The sequence below is a fragment of the Fistularia commersonii genome, chromosome 6, assembly GCF_037954325.1.
Source record: "Fistularia commersonii isolate RoL2024-O1a breed Wild chromosome 6, RoL_Fcom_v1.0, whole genome shotgun sequence".
Taxonomy (NCBI): Eukaryota; Metazoa; Chordata; class Actinopteri; order Syngnathiformes; family Fistulariidae; genus Fistularia; species Fistularia commersonii.
In genome coordinates, this window is record NC_141289.1 from 11,699,441 (window position 1) to 11,720,122 (window position 20,682).

The 20,682-nt window shown below is 39.2% G+C and overlaps 1 protein-coding gene across 12 annotated transcripts in view; it reads right to left on the reverse strand.

Moving 5' to 3' along the window:
* The window catches only part of LOC147233363 (peripheral plasma membrane protein CASK-like), a 39,668-nt gene extending 21,425 nt beyond the window's left edge, over positions 1-18,243 (reverse strand). For all 12 annotated transcript variants that reach the window (XM_086148092.1, XM_086148091.1, XM_086148089.1 and 9 more), the window contains exons 1-5: positions 17,323-18,243; positions 7,392-7,504; positions 3,998-4,103; positions 3,141-3,218; positions 2,525-2,597 (exon numbers count right to left, since the gene is read on the reverse strand). In XM_086148092.1, the coding sequence (XP_086004218.1) occupies positions 2,525-2,597; positions 3,141-3,218; positions 3,998-4,103; positions 7,392-7,504; positions 17,323-17,381 (429 nt within the window). In that variant the 5' untranslated portion in view covers positions 17,382-18,243. The remainder of the gene's footprint in view (positions 1-2,524; positions 2,598-3,140; positions 3,219-3,997; positions 4,104-7,391; positions 7,505-17,322) is intronic.
* Between the last annotated feature and the right edge of the window lie 2,439 nt (positions 18,244-20,682).

The following is a 20,682-nucleotide window of genomic DNA, read 5'->3' on the forward strand; positions in this document are numbered from 1 at the left end:
TATCTTTGTCTGCAGCTCTATAATAACCCACAACGGTGCTCCTCTTCCTCTCATGCAGCCAGCAAGCCACACCAGAACTAATAGCATAGCAGGGGAGGAGGGGGTGAGCCAAATCAAGTATGAGCGAGGTAAGAGAAGTGGGGTTTGTTTGCAAATCTGATATGATGCAATGGATTTTTTTTTGACCAAATGTAGTGAGGGGAAACTGAAACTTAAAAGTAGATCTCATCACTATACTAATAGCAGTTTAGATTGGTCTTGATAGCAATGCCAATCCACCCATCCCTTTTTTCTAATGTCTGGTGGCACCTTCTTCTCTTTACCAGATCAAATGCTCTTGTCAACCACCAAAACAAAAACAGTACAAAAAAGTATGTATAACTACATATATATACCAGTGGTGGGCCGTCAGGGCCTGCAAGGCCTTCTCTGCTGGCCAAAAAAATATCAGAATCACAAACGTTAATTAAAATTTGTCCGTGAATACATATTAAATAATTCCAAATGGTCTGTTTACTTCCTTTTGTACCTTTTCTCCTGGTTTTGCCGCTTCCAGACATGCATTTTCATACTAAAGCTTTTAACCAATCACATTTCAGCCATTATCTGTTGCCAGGCCGGGGTCTGGCAACAATCGGTTGCACAATCGGTTCTGCAAGCCCTTTACGCAAAAAATAAGTGTTTATGACACTGTTGCTTCAACCAATCACGTTTTGAGTTGGCGAAATCAAAGCCTTCTAGCAGGCTTCAGCAACGTCAGCGTACTCACACCCTCTGATGGTATAGTCATAGAGTGGACAAGTGTATTAGCGAGGAGAAGCGTACTAGCGAGCTGTGAACAGAAATATAGTTGTGTTAGTTTAATATCGTTTTTTTCAACCCACAATTGCTGCAGGAGGAGAAGAAACGGATTTAGTTACTAATATATTGTTAAAGCGATCTTTTTGAAGAAAAGCTGGACACAGTAAAGAAAGGAGGATGGATTTTCTCTACAAATGATCAGCATTTTGGTGAGTAAAATGCTGCTATTTCCCCAAATTATATTGCAAGTTTATAAGGTTATTATTAGTGTTTTTTATGTGTCACAGCTGTTTGGTAGAAAGGCATTTATTGTGGCTACTGTCCGCTTTTGTGGCTCCCGCCACGGGACCGGACTTTTGTTGTCCCGTTGTGTTCAGGAAGTGATCAAGCAAGAATGGTTTATTCACAGTCAGGAAATACACCTACGAAATATCCCGAGCCAGAGATATCCCGGGTGAGAATGAATGTCACCCCGAGAGGATCGTTCTCCCTCTCTGGACACCCGCTGAGACACGTCCAGCGGTTGTGCAGGTGAGGAGGTTCTGGCCATGAGCCGAGGAGGCGCGGTAATTTTATACCATCGCCTCAACTGTTGGGTTTATTTCCTAATAAGGACTTGTTTTACATACTCTTGGAATTGTGGGACTTAGGGTGCCGGGCCACGCCCCGGACAAAGCCGAGGGTTGCGCGATCGATTACATGTCGGGGTGTCAGTGGAAGAGTACACAGTTGGGCATCCCTTTGTCGTCGCGTGATGCGCTCCCGCGGGCGAATTTTAACACTACACGGGTTATCTATCTGCAATGCACCTCTTTTTATATTGCATTTCTGCATAATAAGATGTTTTTTTATAGCCATAAAAGAATTAATGGGGGGGTGGATGATTCGGAGCACTACTGAAGGCCTAGGTGAAAAATGCACGGCCCGCCACTGATCTATGCTATATATGAAACAGAAAGTATACACACTTAGCCACCAAATATGCTAACTATGTTAGCACTTTGTTTTCTTGGGAAAAGGCAACAAGGTTAGGAGTTAAATTACCAAAAAAAACATAGACATCAGTACAAAACAAAGTTATTTACAAATTAACAAAACATGACACACAAATCATGTGCACACCTGCCACCGCGCCATATGCTGAAGAACCTCATTGACAAGCAAAGAAATTCAATAAATTGCTGGATGATCTTGAGAGAATTTTGTTCCAGATTCTTTGAGTTCAATCTAAAAAGTTTGTGAAATTACGTCAGCTTTTGTCATGTCTTCGGTCAATTGATTATGAAGCAGCACCACAGTAACTGCATTTGGTGCTGATGTTTCTTTAGGACACATTTCACCTGTCAAACTTGAGTTTCATGACTCACTGAATGAGACAGTTTTCAAACAGGCTGACGGTGTTAATTAATTCTACTAATGTACGTGAACAGACATTCAGTATGACGACCAAAAGCAGCACATGAGACAAAGCCTATCTTACTGATGAACACTTTAGAGCTGTCCTGTAAATTTTCCCCAGCAAAAAAATTGGCTTCAGATTCTTGTGCGATGGCAGGAAGGGTTACTAGTGACACTGTTCCCATCAAAGTCATCAATGGGGAGTTGCTAATTTATTAATGAATTTAAAAAATAGAAATAGATTTAATATACTTTTTATGCTTGCTCATTTTTCACCTGTATCACCTTTTAATAACACAGTCTGGAACCCCCGGAGGGATCTTACCTTTACATCGCGATGGATCACATTGTTGTCATGGCAATACCGAAGTGCTTCCAAAATCTGCCGCATATAGTGACTACATGGGCAGAGAGCAGAGACAAAGGGGTAATTAAGAGCATCTAAAAGTTCTCCATTCAGAACTTTAATTAATGCGTGATAAGATTCTCAATCATCTTGGTACTCATTGGTCAGTCTCATCATGGCAACTGGACTTCATTAATTTCTCTAATTTTAGATGCTTTTTCAATCCCAAGTAACAATGGGAAGATTTAGGTCTATAGTCAATGAGAAGACAATTTACCAAAATCAGTGAAGAACACACATTAGGGGTCATCAGACCCTAGTGGAACAAGTACTGAGTGAAAAAAAAAGGAAATTCAATTAAAGTGGCTTGAAAACCCAATGCAAGGTTATATGAGGACAGACACTTGAGGAAATGAGGAAGTTGTGTAGACCACACAAAGTGGTGATGAGACAAAGGCCTGTAAATTGGAAACCAAGCAACAACGGGGTTTCCCACTAATTGAAGAGGCTTTGCATATGACAGGCAAATCGTCTTCGAGATACTACAATGTGATTTATCAATAAGATCCTTCATTAATATCTAAAATGTTCCCACCTGGCAACAGCTTCACTGTAAACAAATCCAGCATCGGCTCTCTTCACAATTTCGAAACAAAGGTCTGCTCCATCCATACTAAGCAAGTGTGAGAAAGAAGAAGATTTAAGTGTAAGAGCGAGTGGAACTTCAGTTTCACTTAATTATAGAAAGTTAAAGAACAGAACACATAAACAAAATTCTGGTCAAAGAGAACCCACTGCCACTGTCATATGTACCGAGTCAATATTCTTGACTGCACATCTCCTTGCGTAGACTCCCATGATGAATGTTTCAGAAGAAGACTGTTCCAATTTCATAAATGGCTGTTTAAGTACTGGATTTTCTACTGGACAGTGATACCTTAGTAAATCTTCCTTACGTCAGCTATGTCATTTGATAGTATTGAAATCCTTTGTAATATTCCCTAAACAGAATATATCTACATCATAGTAAGATTTTTTTTATCAGAATAGTCAGCATAGTTAAAACTGATGTAGTCATTGCATATACATATATAGATAGATACAGAAACTCATTATCTATCTATCTATCTATATATATATATATATATATGCGATTCATATACATCACCTTGACCTTAAGTAAATAGATAAGGGAAGATGATGGTATGTCGCTTCATAGAAATAATATTAACTTTACATTTGTCTACTTTTAAGCCAATTTGGAAAAAAAATACATTGTGAATTATTCTCAACTCAGAGAAAACAAAACAGCTATTCAAACACTTGAGGAGGACTACATCTGTGGCAGCAGAAAATGGCTATTCGAACACAAAATAACACCCAATTGTAAATATGTGTAATATGATCTTGTTAGACTACATGCGCTTCAAGAAGTATGTGGGACAGACTTACAATTCAAACACCATGTAAAGCATGCCATCAGAGCTGTAGGTCTCCAGAAGCTCCACTATGTGGGGATGTTTCAACATGTGGCAGATACTGGCCTCCCGCTTCAGATCTGCCAGGAAGAAAATAGTCAGGGGGTTAGGGTGACCCGATCCTCATATCAGACAGCTTGGAATTCAATCCCATTATAATTTCATTTCAAATATAATCTTAGTAAGATACTTCATATCACATTTGAAGTTTTTTTTCCCTCATAGAGAAGTGACAACCCAAGCTGTCTGAAGTTTTTTTTATTGCAATACAAAATTGTATATCAAAAAATAAATAAAACAGAATGGCACACTGAGGTACCATCAAAATATAAGATAGAGCATCAAAACAAAAGTTGAGGCAAAATTCTGGTTTGGGCACGAAGTGTGTTTGAGTACACCATCAGATCAGTTTTTTAAAAATGTTGAAAATGACTGTACACTAAATTCATTTTGAATTGTGATGTAAACCAGGCATCAGAAAGAACAAAATAAATGTATTACTTATAAACTAATGACAAAAGTATTTGAAATAAATTTAACCTTTTTAAGGAGCATCGGAACTCCTAAACCATCATTTGATAAAAATGTCTTGACTTGACCAGAAGAGGGAGTTAAAGACTTTTTATTCTCACATAGTCGGTGTGTGTGTGTGTGTGTGTGTGTGGGGGGGGGGGGGGGGGGGGGCTTCCTTACATACACACTGAGACAGTGAGTTTTCACACATCAGACAGACAAATGAGTTGACCGGCAGTTGTCAGGGATAGACAAAGAAACAGCAGCTGTAACATCATTAGAATCTGTTTGCATTTGAGATTCACACTTTTCTCCACATTCGGATCACACTGAAAATGCAAGGACAAGTTCAATTTTGGGCATCAGTAGTTTTTAAGACTGTCTCGTTTAGTTTAGTCTTAAGGAAGGGGGATGACTCCAGAGGAGTGGACAGTCTTTTGTCTTTGAGGAAAAGTAGCACTGACTACAACACTCATGACTGGCAAGACACTGATTTCTGAGGCGAGCTGGTGGACATGATCCACTGTTCTTGAGCTCTTCACTTTATAAAAACCTCATTTACACAATCTACTCCCCTTCTGCAAGTCTACTGATCAGTGTGTGTGTGTGTGTGTGTGTCTGTGTGTGTATGTGTCGTGACAGCCTCGTGTCATTATGCAACCCAGCAGAATGACACTGTGTCCCCACCACAGAGCCCCTATTCTCCTTTTCCTTTGCTTTCATCATTTCTCTCCACTCCTCATTTAGCGTCTATTCTTGAATTTTACAATGCAGCCCAGTGTGCTCAGAGCACCAAGGAAATCACTTAGAAGGAGGCTGCAAGAGTGGCCTGGAACAGTCTGAATGAAATCAATGCCACACACTGGGCTTCTTCCAATCCTGCGAGGTCAGAATGTAACTGAGCATTTGATTCAATGTTAAATGCGTTATTACGAAAAGCTAAAAAGCAGCAAAATATAATACAATACTGAAAACGTACATTTGAATTTTTCTGTAAATCAATTGTTCATTCGTAAACAGCAGTACTCTATCTAAATAAACTAGTTGTATCCTGACTGTTCACAACTTTGCCATATTTATTAGCAACCTTACTCCTATCCATTGATCTTTCAAAAACATGATAATGATACTAACAGCGACAACAATTGGGTTATGAAAAAGTTAGGGTTTAACATTAAGCCACATTTCCCATATTTCCTTTAAGCAAGTTCGGTGTGTATTAACCTTGCTGATTAGTAGGTCATATTTAGAAGCCACATATCACCGTTGAATGCTTCTTAAAATAGGTTTTTAATCATACATCATGGACATTCTTTATTCTGAATGCAATTTTGTCTTCCAGGTCACTTTAAGTGTGTGTGTGTGTGTGTGTGTGTGTGTGTGTGTGTGTGCGTGTGCGTGTGCGTGTGCGTGTGCGTGTGCGTGCTCGCAATATAGTTAATTTAAATAGCACATTCGGAATGGCTTGAAAGAGCACAGTACAATGCTGGAATATTAAGAATTTGTAGCTTTTGATGAAGACACTTGTTTAAGGTGATACCACCTTAATCTTTAATTTTTTGGGCTTAACTCAGGAAAACAGACTTAGTCACAGATTCATATTCCACTGATATACTATCAGGCTTTAAATGATGTAACTGCTTTGCATTTCTGGTCAGCTTTAAACAAAACAAAGCATTTCAATATACACACAATTGAAACACAACAGATTTCTTGTGATGTATTTTTCTTATGCTTACAAAAGCATTGATAAAATGTGAGATAATGTGAGAATGTCACATTTCTTCACAGTAACTATGTTCTTTATGGCATTAAATTGAATGGTCTAAGAATCTCTTGTGCTCTTTCTCTACCTTTGCGTCACAGTCTATAGTACATTGTGATGAACACCATCCCCAATACATTGAAAAAAACAGCTGATCAGAAATGAAGAATGTTGATACTGTATTTAAAAACCTGTGTTTTCCTTCTAATGTAGATAACACTGTGAAAATGGAACATCTGTTATGTAAAGGAATGTTAGACAGATTTATGACACCACTGGTTTCATGCTTGTTTTGGGTGCCTGTGTTTGTGCATGTGTGTGTAAACAGGAGGGGCTCGAAGCGAAAGAAGAGAGAAGCTGAAGTGAGGAAAGTAATTGTCACCTCTTTGGCAACTACATTACCATATTTTCCATTCAATGATTCTGGTGCTCTATCACTAAAGTTACATACAGAAAGCTCATATCCTTGTTTTAACTGTAGTTGTTGCATTTTGGAGTTTAGGGATGTTTACTAATGACAATATGAGAAGATTAAAATAATAAGCTCTCATATTGCTTTAGTGAAATTCATGACGACATTCCTTGGAGCAAAGGTACACCATGCTCTTGCTGTTGTTGGCTCCTGGGCTAACCTCTGACTGTGGTATCACAGATGGCCCATCATGAATGCCAACACCGACACCGTTTATCTTAGTCTCTATCTCTTCCTTCCTTCCTTCCCAAGCACACATGTAACAGCATTCAAAGCATGAAACCCCATGGCACAACGGATCAGGTATACAAAGGTAATCATCACAACCAAAACAACACACACACACAGATGCTAATACACACATTTGTTTTGACACAAAAGAAGAACAAGATGGATTAGGTCTGTGTCAAAGAACAAAACAGAGGAGTAACTATAGATTAATTCTTCAATTACGTACATAGATCTCTTTAAATGTAAAATTATCTATAACTCCCGAATAGTACTACACACTTCTCACTTGTCTTGATTCTTCAAATCACATCTGTTTCTAACAGTGTGAAGCACACAAGATTTAAACACAGCCATAATTCAGAACAGATCCACCACCTCAGACATTACCTTCTGTGCTGAGGCCAGGGCTTGAGGTGAAGCTGGCAACATCCACAATTTTTACAGCAAACTGTTGGCCTGTATCCCTGTTGATACAGCGTCTAACCACGCTGAAGGGACCCCTGCAACACACACAAGCACAGTTAGTTGATGGAACCTATAAAAAAAGAAACACAAACTCAAAGACACCAACTTGGTGTAATAATAGGTGGGCATCTTTTCTGAGAATATTCAGGATTCTCAGTGGGTGGCTGGTTAGACACTGAAGACTTCATGCTGGTACCAATGGGAATTATACACCAGTGGTGACTACTAGCACAGCTGTAAAAGCTAAATTAAAGCTTTATTATAGAAACTTGAGCTTTGGTGACCCAACCTATGTAGTTGGTTTATGAGCGGAAAAAAGGGAGTTGGCAAACATAACTATATTGTACCTGACATATGAAAGCTGTGAGGAGCATTAACCTTTCCTGTGTCTGGCACACAAAATTAACCTTTAGATTCAGTTCCTTTTTTTTAAGCCCAAAAGAATATTTTGCCCTTTTCCTAAAATCGCAATCTTCCATTACTGTAACAATATTTGAGTGATATCAGGGGAAATGGTTTCAGTTTAATGATCCCACCACATAACGTCAACAACAAATATTTTAACTGATGTAATAACATTGAAGAAAACACACGCCCACAGACACTCAGATATCTAGTTCATTTTCTGCCAGCTGACCAACTTATCAGTCATTTGGTCAATTGCTGCACCACTAAGAAAAAAATTCAGAGCTGGCCCTTATCTCCACAGCTCTGAGTATTTATACCATTTCAGTTAAAAAATAAATATGATCAATTACTATCAGTTTAATCTTTATTCCAAGTAACATGACATGTTTAGTTTTTTTTGTCCTTTGTAAACCCCCCAAAAGCCAAATTTGTCTAAATAACCGACAAATTTGTCAAAATAATAGACTTGTCATGGCTCAGTTTTTATGCTTATATATCAATCCTGCCAGCTTCCCGTTTTTGTATTAATTGGCCAGGGGAGAGGCACATGACTGAACTCAAAAGTGTAGGGGACAATGTACTACTGAATTTAATCACCAATTGTAGGATGAAGTGAATTACTTTCTAAATACTGGATTTACATATTTTCCTAACTCTCCTTTGAAACAAAATCACTGTCAAACAACTATGAATAAACTCATATTTAAAAAATAGATACACAACCACAGACATATGGTTTCGTTTCAATATTTGAAAAAAATACCAAGCATGAGTCTATGTCCTGTTTCTCTGAGATTTTAACATACACACCCTGCAGTGTTGCAGCTGTCTTCATAGCTCCCAAGTCCGCAACCCAATGAGAAGGAGCCAATGGTACTAGATACTTGAACACATACCGATTTCACAAAATGTTGTTCCATCTAGATTTTGCGTATAGAATTATGTGCATAACTAAGATCGGTTTCTCATATCTATACCCCACATGTGTTGTAGTCATTACTGCATAGAAACACAGCAATCACATCTGGTGAGGGGAACTGTAAAGCAACACTCTTGGAATTCAGATGAACCATACTGATGACCAGGCTGCCCAAAAACACTTTGGTCTTGTGGAATGATGTGTGAGAGCAGCTGGGGTTCCCATTACACATGTGGGCAACAATATAATGTGGATTCTTACACACTTACAACCCTGTGGTCATTCTCTATCCTCAGAGCTATGTTTTACTCATAGAGATTGGAATTGTTAAATCTGACACAGCAACCACAGGGGTCCAAATAATGTGGACTAAATCTAAAGTGTGTGTGTCAATTCAAGGGAATGCGTTTAGAATCAATTCACAAATGGGCTAATTTTACAAGGGTGGTATGCTACTAGTGGGAGGGGGATTGAGTTGTTATTTAATATGATTACACTGAGATGCAATTTCATTCAGCATCTGGATTACCCACCCTACCAAGTGTAGCATAAATTTAACAAGAATTTAAAAAGCAAATAAGTTTGATAGAAACAGTGCCTGCATGGTTTTGGATCCAAGAATGAGGAGGCAGACTGCCATACCAACATCACTGCAGCTGTGCCGAGTGGGCTGCCACAAATGGCTCATATCTGACAGCAACAGTCTTCAAACATTAACCCAAAGTGGCAATTGTTACAGACTACTGCTTAGCTCATATCTTCTCTCTCCTCAATGCAATTCAAAGGTCTGTGGGATTTTTTCTCTCTCCCAAACAGGGACAGGGCACATCTGTAGGCTGCAGACTCAACATTACCAGGAGTGCTCTCCTGAGACTAACAGTCAATGTTTTGCTGAGCGCAGCAGTATCTGTCTTGTAGAGTTGGCATATTTAATTATTAAAGGTGGTAAATATTTCTCTGTTCTTGTCAATATGGACACCAAGCCATAGCTGGCATGGTTGGTGCAGGCATTTAAACTTCTGTGGTACCATATCAGTGTGGAGTAGTTACTACAACAACAATAAAGACAGTTGGTGGTGGGACTTATGCCCCAGTGTTTAGATTTTTGGATACAGCAGATTCTGGCAGCTGAAGTGGTTTGTTAAAGCAAATAAATATTGAACATTGCATTTACTGAAACCTCCACTGATTGGAGGTTTCCCCCCAAAATTCCCGTAATGTAGGGTGGAAAATGTGACGTTTCAGTTGGATATAGATTTACATTTCATAGAAAATTTATAACAGCAGCAAAGTTGGTACTACTCTGTGGTCAAGTAAATGGCATACTGTTGGTTGTTTTATATTGTTTTTATACACAAACTCTCAAACTTCAATGCTGTTCAGCTTCGATCTCAGCAGCTACATCAGCGCAACCATCTGAATACCATATAGAAATTTTTACATTCAGTTTGATAACTAAAATTTAGAGGAGCTCCAACCTCCAAATATCAAATCCAATTCTAAAGGCGAGACTTTTGAGTTCATTCTTCCACAGAAAGGAGCAACAGGTATGCAATGGGAGGATATTCGGAAGAAAGCGACCAGTCAAAACAAAAGTTAAAGACAGACTTCTTCTTTTTTTGATTTAATTAAGATTATATCCATTGATTTATTCTACTTCTTTTCCTACACACAGGAAAAAGACCTACGGGACTCTACAGATTATTGTAGCCCAGGCTGGAATCTGATTATCTGATTTTACAAATTTATGTTCTTCCACTTTGTTTTCATTTATATGACAGAATAGGAAAAGTCAAAGCACGAATTAACACTGTAGATGGCAATAACACCAAAGATGTCTGTATATTGTTCATTTAACAATGTCTTTCTTGTAGAGTATTATTTTTCTGTTTCATGGGGTTGCGCCAATAAATTAACTGGAGGTGTGAATGTAAAAAGCAAAAGATCATCATCTATTGTTGATGCTTTGAACGAGCACAAAAAAAAAACCTGTGACGGAATCATCATAACACTGCAGCAGCTTACAAGGGATGCACCTGAGACACACGTTTCAAATAGGTGTGGAAGATGTGTTAATTTTGTTGGCATAATGAAGAAGTTCCCTGCAACAGGCATAGTATGAGACTTGCAGGAAAGGACACCAAAGTAATCAAGTAATGAACTAGGGATGGGAGTCCGTATTCCAAATTGTTGAGTCCATCTTAATTTCGGTTGAAGTGTTTATTTTTTATTATGCTATATTATCCATCCATCCATCCATCTTCGGACGCTTATCCTGCACTGAGGATTGCAGGGGATGCTGCAGCCTATCCCCCCTGTCATCAGGCAAGAGGCAGGGTACACCCTGGACTGGTCGCCAGTCAATCACATGGCCACATACAAAGACAGACAACATTCACTAAGTCACTCATTCTAGACAATTTTTTTTCCAATTAACCTGCTGTATGTTTTTGGACTGTGGGAGGAAAGCGGAGAACCTGAAAGAAACCCATGCAGACACACAGAGAACACGCAAACTCCACACAGAAAGGTTCCCTGGTCAAAATCAAACCAGTGTCATAGTGTCACAGTGTCAACTAAACATACACACAGCAAGATTGGCAGTTTGTAAAGGCTACAATACAAGCCTAAAGTTAGTTGTTGACAATGATGACATCGACAATGACAATTTAGCAGGCAATTGAGGTCTCTAGTTTCACCCTTCTTGCTACCAATCTGTTTAATATAAAAGTATTCTCAAACTTGGGAGCGCCCCACTAATCGGAGGGCTGGTAACTCCTGGCTCATGCAGCTCTGCCGCAATTGATGTGTGAGTGTGTGTTAGAACAGGTGAATGTAATCCAGTGTAAAGCACTTTGAAACTGCAAAATGATGAAAGCAGTATATAAGTGGAGACCATGTACCATTTGTGTTGCACAGCAGCACAGCTGTTAGTATGATGACCTCACAGCAAAATGTCCAAATTCAATTCCATAGGCCTTTCTGTGTGGTGTAGAATTTGCATTCTCTCTTTTTTTGAGTGGATTTTCTGCAGGTTTCCTCCCACAGTCTAAAAACTTTGCAGTAGGTTAGGGGAAGACTATAACATGTACTTTCGTGTTAAAAACATTGAATGGTTGAATGTCTCAATTCTATATGTGAACATGAGATTGACTGGCCACCAGTCCAGTATGTTCCCCACCTCTCATCCAAGAGAGATGAAAAGTGGGCTCAGCCTGTCCCTCATTCTCCCACATTACTATGCAGTACAAATGGTACAGATGATGGAAAAAATGAAAGCATATCTCAAGAGAATATACAAACACTTTTAGAGACTACAATGTCTATTAACCAACGAAGAAAAGTGTAACTATCGGAATTATGATTTTAACTTTGGCAGTGCTTTCAGTATTGACAATGTCATCTCAGGCTAAAGTAGAACACATGCAAACATAGTGTAATTTCATTTTGATTTTGATTGAAATTCAAAGGAGACAACACATCATAAATTTAAATCTAAACTGAGACCCTCCAGTATGTTGATAGCAATCTTATCATTCATGTCTGAAAAAATACTGTTTCGAACTAAAACTCTGTTCCGAATACGAATCAATAAGAAGATCTCTAGTGCCGAGTGACCGTAGTTGCCAACCAGTTCCTAAACCCGATAAGCCCTCTTTATAAGTAGCTATTTGCCAGTTACTTTTCATGTGACATTGTGTTAAAAACACAACTGTTTAAATCAGAATCCAATGAACATTCACAAAAGTGTGTAAGTATAGGATATGTATAATCAAATGTGAGAAGCTAAGTGTCTCTTGTCAGTTTTCACAAGGGCTGATGAAAGCATAAGAGGAAGTAGTTTGTGTTCAATTCCTACAGTTGATTCTTGAGGCCAAGTGTCTCATTGCCAATTGGCAATCCAGTCCAAGACAAGGAAAACGAGCTACGAGAAAGGATTCTGGCAGCTGGTAAGTGTAACAGAGTAGTGATAGCATGACAAAATACGTAATTTAGATAAGGACTGTTAACTTTCATTTTTAAATATGTGATTCCAATGCATTTCAAGTTCTGAATGTTGAACATTATTGATCTAAGATCAGTTAAAGGGAACAAATCCAAAATTTTGTAATTTCAAAGACATTACTTTGTGTTTCTAGATTGAATCAAATCGGCGCATTAGCAAAATAAACTTCCACACAGTCTCAGTCCCATATTGCAAAGACATGAATAAGACTTAATGGACTCCAAAGAATTGTATGGGTTTACTTTTACCATCCCTGCTGTCCTGAGATGACATAGAGGAATGCCAAGGCAATCTTTTCAACTTAGTTTAACAATTTAGTTTATAAATATTCAGATAATTTATGACAGAACTTTATTTAACATCTAGATATATCTTTTTTTCCAAAACATGTTTTTACTTAAAGGAGAATTGACATGTATTACATAAGTAAAACCAAGACTCAACTCAATAGAATTGATGATCTCCTGTCCTATAAACACATTATATATATATATATATATATATATATATATATATATATATATATATATATATATATATATATATATATATATATATACACACACATATATAGTGTATATATTTAAACAAGTGACCAATTAAGTTCTCATCCAGCCCCAAGTTAAGACCAGTTAAGTCAAACTGTAACAGTGCCTACGTGATTTTGCATGCATTTCGGGATTTACGATCACGAGACCTGTACAAACTTTAAACAAACAAAAACATTAAATACACTAACCCAGCTAACCAAGAAAAAGATGAATTGATTACTTCATCAGTTTGGGTTTCTGTACACCCCCAATGTCATTGGCTCTAAAGAGTAGCCCTTGGCCAAGATTAAAAGTAAAGTATGAAAATTGCAATCGGTAACATACAGACAATTTTTCACACTGACAGCACAGCAGCATGTAGTTTATTAATTCATTCAAGAACCTACTAAAACCTTCTCACGTGCCCAATCTTCTCACCTGTCCACTACCAGCTTCCATAAAAGGGGCAATGTCTTCATAACCTCATAACTTAACCTACTCATCCTGTCTTTTGCTGAACTCACCTCTAAACTGATAACTGGATAACACATAACCAAGCTGTGTAAGTAAGCACACTACAACAATTTCCAATATCAACACAGGGTGATTTGCATCTAAAATGTCCACTGCAACTGTGACTCCACCAATAGCACTTAGCCATGCTTCATCAGACCATAGCACACTGATTTGGAGCATTTCTGCATATTTGTACTGCAAATCTCATTAACGGTACAGTTCTGGGAGGAAGTTCTGCCATAACTTACTCAATAGCATTGCTAATTGCATGCTAAAGTGTCTTTGGACAAGACACTGAAGCCAAAGGTTCCCCTAACTGTCTGGTTAGCACTCTGCCACAGTCAATGTTGGAGTGTGTGGGTGAATGGGTAAATGTAATCCAAGTGCTTTGAAACCGCAAGGTGTGAAAGCATTCTATAAATTGATACAATTTCCAAACATGTACCCTTTTTCCAACAATGTTGCTCAGTAATATTAAGACTTCAACATAGCAGTCTGGCTGGTATTGCGCCCTCCCTGTAGAAACTGTTAGATTTATGGATACCACAACAACATGTGGAGAAACAGCTACATTCGGAAACTCAGACAGCTTCTTTTTCCTTTTACATTCAACAAAACCAGATTTTGGGCCTGGCAATGATGAAGATTATAAAAGATGCCAACTACTTAACTTCAGCAAATGCTCTGTTTCAACTGGCTGGTTAAACAAACAGTTGGAGTTGAACTTAAGAAACTTTTTATTTGAGATGAAAATGATGTAATAGGTGTCCAAAGCCCCATATGGACACCATGTCAAAGCACATTTTACTTTGACAAGACATCATAAAGTTACACTTCAAAATCCTAAGCATCAGGCATTTCTGTGAGTCCATGCAGCCTTTTTTTGTGAGGTCGAAGAAGTCACTACCGTGTTGCAAATAAGACACTAATGGCATTTTTGGCTTGTAGTAAAAAGCCAACTATACTGCTACAACGGTTCAGTCTCTCACCCATCATCAAGTACATGCCTAAGTACATGGAACTCATACCTTTAACTATGGTTCATTATTTGAGTATCAAGGATCATGGATATTTTCTTGTAGTGGTGCAACAAAATATATAATTATCTGTCACTGTGCATTCCCAAATGAGGACACACAGAGGATTAGAGAATTCACAAAATGAGCATTGTGTGATAGCGAGATGGACAACCATGGGAAAACTAAGGGGGACCTTAGGGGATGTACAGTATGTGAGTTTTGTGGCGACAGAATGGCACTCCGATAAATAACCAGGGCACCAAAACAATTTAAAAAGATTTCTTTGAAATCATTTAGAAAAAGGAAGAAAGGTGATGGGTTTGCCATCATCATTACCAATAAATGGTTCCATCTTAATCACATTATTTCTGAAATCTACATCCATACTACATAGTTTTTTACCACCAAAAGTAGTAATACTGTTGTGACACCAATACATTATGTTACAATGTCACACCAGACACAGGAACCCTTAACTGTTATCATGGTTTCGGTGGATTCTATCACAGAGAGTAGAAAGCACAAATCATTATTTTGCCCTCTTCGACAATTATTTTTTTTGTAAAGGATTTGCTGATGCTGGTTAATTATGTCCTGTAGTGAGTTGTTAAGGTTGGGAAATGCATGATAAGTAGAGTATTGTAGATTCACTAATCTTTGTTAATGTCTAAGCTGACAGAGAAATTTTTCTATGATACAAATGTGATTTTACTACGTTTACTGGTATCATAGTTTCTTTTGACATTAAAAATTAATTTTCATCATAATTATCTTGCTTCTGTTGTTTGTGTTGTTGTCCCCTACCTACAGTGGAGTTGACAGTAATACTGGAGGTTAAATACAAAGCACAAGATGGCAGCCTGCTGCAGTCAATGCCTGCTGACATTATTTATATCCTTCGCCTCAGGGCCATCCCATTCCCAACTCCACTTGTCTCCATTGATCGACCCCAGCCTCCCTTTCTCTTTCACCACAGGATTGAGGAAAAATGATCCCCAGCTTCCTCCTGTAACATATCCCAAGACAACAGGACTCAACACACTTGATCCATCAACAGCAGAGTCACTAAAGAACTGGCAGGATAAGAGGGATTTTCAGACCCTTTCTGTGACATAAATGTGGCATCTTAGTTCTTTACTACAGCTTAGAAGAAGACCCAGACCACTTGTGTAGTTATTTTTAAGTCTTCTATAGCGCAGCTTGATTTGAGCAATTGTAGAGAATCAACTGATCCAGCACACACTTTCAAATAGTGTTTACAAATATTGAGGATGAAGGAAAACCATATGAGTGCAAATTACTAAATCCAGGTACAAAAAACAGCATGCTTATTCTACACTTGAACTGTATGCTGCTTGACAGATTTTCACACAATTTGAAGAAAAGAATAGCCTACACCTAATATGCCAAGTCAAATCTGACAACTAAGGCTGATTGAAATTTAAATATTGAATCAGGGCTGGAGTGTGATGAGCTTACCTTTATAAGAGATCCGCAACTTGAAGAACAAGTTCAGAGTTTGTTTTCGGTATGTCACACTGAGCCACACAAACTGTTTTTGCACTAAATATCACATTCATCTCCATGTTTCAGTCACTGGAAATCCTGGCTAGTGATCCTAAACTAAACATCAATTAGTAGCCGAGACAACAGAACATCTTGGATAAAGAGCAAGGCCTTGAGCTTCTAAAAGGCACATGCCTTGTCCTGTAGCACAATTTTAATGGAACTCAAGAATGAGAGGGAGGACAAGCTGGTAACCCAGGACAGCAAAAGCCTTCCAGTCTTTCCGCTTCACTTACAGGCACCTTTTTGATTATTTGAAAGATAAAATGCACACTAGGGTGATTTTTCATGAGTGTTTGAAGTCTCACATCATTTATAATTGGAATCTACATCTCAAATGACCCCATTTTGAAGTGGTGTGTGTGTGTGTGTGTATTTGTTAATGTGTCTGCTGTGACAGCCTTGGTGTTGGAGCAACTAGCCAATGTGGCAGTAACTGTATTAAGATAAAACTGCTGTCAAACTGGGTAGCTTAAGGAGAACCCTGTCAACATATCCATCTCATTATGCAACCAATTGTCCCAAATTTGTCTTCCCCACTCATATTAAATGAAAGGTAAAACGTTGACACGCTCTAAAACAGTTCTGTTGTTCTTTAAAAAAAACTGACAGACATCGATTACTTTAGTCTACATAACTATGAGCACTTGCAATCTGTATGCATGGGAATCGTGGTGCAAGAAACTGCCTCCTCTTTTTAATATTTCAGGAAACAATGCCACAAAACCATTGGAAAGTCATAGGACAGTCTCTGTTGACCACACAGAAGATCCAGGAAAATTGATAACCCCCCTCCCCAAACCCTGCAGTTTCAGTTTATGTGACAAAAGATAATGATAAAGAATAAACCCCGGCAACTGTAAACAATGGATGTAACGCCAGCACTTACTTGCCAATCACCTCACAGAGCTCGTACACATCCTCGAAAAGCACGTCGTCGTCCGCCATCGTCTACGGGTAAAAGAGGATGCTCTCTCAGATATCCCACCCACCCGGGTTCCAAAGCAAACTGTGACAGCTTATTGTTTGCTTTATCGGGGTAATAATGCACCAAGTTTACAGGCTCTCGCTTACTTGCGCCTGCAACGTCTGTGAGCGTCAAAGTGGCGGTCAGTCAAGAGTCCGAGTTAGCCGGCTTAGCCACATTAGCTGGCATCCAGGGGTGTCACACACACAAACACACATACACGGCCCCACCTTCTCCTGCGCTGCTCCCCGTTTGGCTGGCTAGCCACAGAGCTAAACCAAAGACCAGACCGCAGGGCGTGGAGATTTCCTCGCTGTTTTATAGTAACACTCCTCTTTACATGTCTCAGGTCCGCATATCGCTTGAGGATATTGTCAGGTACAGGCGGGGGAGGGGGGCTCCAAAAGCGGCATGTAGGGACACCTCCCGCGCCGAAGATGCTCCCGTCCACCGCAAGATACCAAGGCGCTGGGAAAATGGTTGGCTTGCTTGGATAGGATGAGCTAGCTGACGATGGAATAACCGGTCGGCTCTCCCCGTTATTGCGTCGTGCACACCCAGTATACCACAGATGGCTTATCCCACAGAAACCGTCAGTGTGGCCGGGGCTGCAAGTCGCTTCAGCTTCCCGAGCCCAAATGGAAGACCTTTACATTCATGTCCACGACAGTCCCGGTGCATTCGCCGTTCCGGCTAGTGAATAATCGAAAATGATATCCAACACCCTTGGTCCATCGACGATCCCTTTCAGCCGCTGCCTCAGATGCTGGTTACCTTTGACTGGCTGCTCCTCCGACTTCCAGATATGCAAGGCTCCTCCCTCTCACGTCCCGAGAAACTACGGAGTCGGAATGGTTCCGCGCAGGCATGCCACGCATAGCCCGTCAGTCTCGACGGCGCCAAAATGGCGTGCCGGCAGGGCCCGATTTCTGGCCAGTTTCCTAATCCCCTTCCAACGGTTATATTCAGTCTATCCCGCGCAGGCGTTGACCATCCAGAGCCCACTGCGTTACGTCAGCCTTTCCCCGTGTCTCCATCACTTCAACATGCCTTTCACACCTCTCACTCGATACGCTCCAGTTACTCAATACCTTTGGACTTCACGCATTTTCGAATATACTCTGTCCCTCACTGCAGTGATTTAAAGATCATGGGGCTGCAAACAACAGTTTCAGAACCGTATTCAGAGTCCCATCCCCTCGAAGACCCTGGTTTGTCGCAACCGCGCCATCCAACGAATGCAGCAACCAGGTCCTCAGTGTTCCCCTGAATCCCCTGGGTACATGGGGATTTTCCCCGACAGAGAGATCCCTTATCACCGTCTATATAGTTGCTTTCATTTTGTAATTAGTCGTGAAACACCACGGGTGTTTGTCTTTAACCGATTGAATTTATAAATGTCAATTGGATAATTATTATACAGTGTTAAAATTAAGATAAGTTATTCAAGTAATCTACCTGCAGGTGCAATAATTCCCACGGTAGTGATGATACAAGGTTCCCATTATTTATTTTATTCCATTGAACAATTGTATATTGATTATTCGCTCTCAAAATGTGTGTGTGCCAAAATTTGGACAAAGTAACGTATGTCTCATACAATATCGCATCAATCAAAATTATTTTAAGAGCATTAAGAATAAAATTCACCAAAGTGGGTTAGCCAGCAAATGGCAATAAATGCCAATACTCAATAAGTAGTTGACGGGAGAGAGGGGACCCATTGAGAAAATGTGCTCGCAATGCCCTCGATAGGTGATGAAAATAATTACATCTGCACCGCTGTCATTTTGACAGTTTCCCCCTCTGATCAAAAAGAAACACATTGCAACACATCTTCAAAAAAAAAAGCAAAAATTTATATAAGTGATACAAAATACACTGACGTTCTGGAAAAGGACGCAACCTGCTCTGTTTGAAGAACAATATCTATGTGTAAAATTTAGGCTCAGATAATGTACCTAAATAATGTACTTAAATGATGATGATAATGAATTTAAATGTTACATTTTCAAGGAGAAAAAGACTACCTTACACTGAGGAAAGAATAAGGCGCCCCCCCAACTCACAATAATGCAAAGGGAAATGGTTCAAGTTAAAGATAACTTGAACCATGTATTATGTACTACCAAACGCTCAGGGAACTGAACTCTATGAAGAACGTAACGCGCAAAAACTACTAAGAAATATCTAAGGACAACAAAACTTTGGCTGCAGGATAAATAAGTGTATAGGGCAATTGAGGTCCCAGAGCAACACGTAGGGGGGTTAGTTGATCAACAGAGACATCTAGAGGCCACTAGATGGCGTCGTATTCTCTAAGCACTCGCTGCAGTTTCCATGGTGCTACATCCCTTCCTCACATCATCTGGGAGCTCCCCCCCATCAGCTTAAACCCACCAGCAGCTACTGGTTATCTGATTGGCTCGTGATGTGGTCATCATATTGTGTGTTTGGCAGTGTTCTTGAAAATCTTCACCAAGGTATTGGCAAAACACACACCAATGCACAGGCTCCTAAAAATTAAAGGCAAATGAACGACTAAACACAGTGAATAAAGAGAGTATCTTCACATTTAGAGACTCTTGATGGAAATAAAGGAAATCATAAAGAACCATAAATAGCGCAGTTTCCATGGTAACAGGTAAGGTGGCAGCCTTGATGGTTATAGTTTAAACTAACACCTAATGGAATATGCACATTCATACAACACATAGTTAATTTCAATATTTCAAAAAACAATCATTAGGAAATTTGCCCAAAGTTTAACCTTAACTATATACTAGAACCAAACCTTTTTTCATCAACTTGACTAACCCACAATCCAAGGCCTAATCTTGGAATATATTCCCTTTTTAGAGACTTTGCCTTAAACAGGAATCATAAATACATTGTAGATATGTTACATTCTCTCCCATTTGGCATTTTTTTATTTATTATTGTTACGACTATTTTCCTTTCTGCTTGAAAGGAGTTCGCCCAAATCTTTTTATGCTTAGCCTTTTTTGAATAGCTGCTTAGAAATTGAGTATTTACTTTCTTTTTAGCTACTAAAATGTTGCTCTTCTATCAAAATTCACAACCGTTTTGATTAGTCAAATTAATAAGCTGTAAAAAATAAATGCAAGGGCTATTTAGTGGAGCATGATGAGATGTTTTCCTGCTTCAACCTTGAACAATGTTATCACATAAGAGGGGAATAGAGGGAGAGACAGACAGACAGGCAGACAGACAGACAGGCAGGCAGACAGACAGACAGACAGACAGACAGACAGACAGACA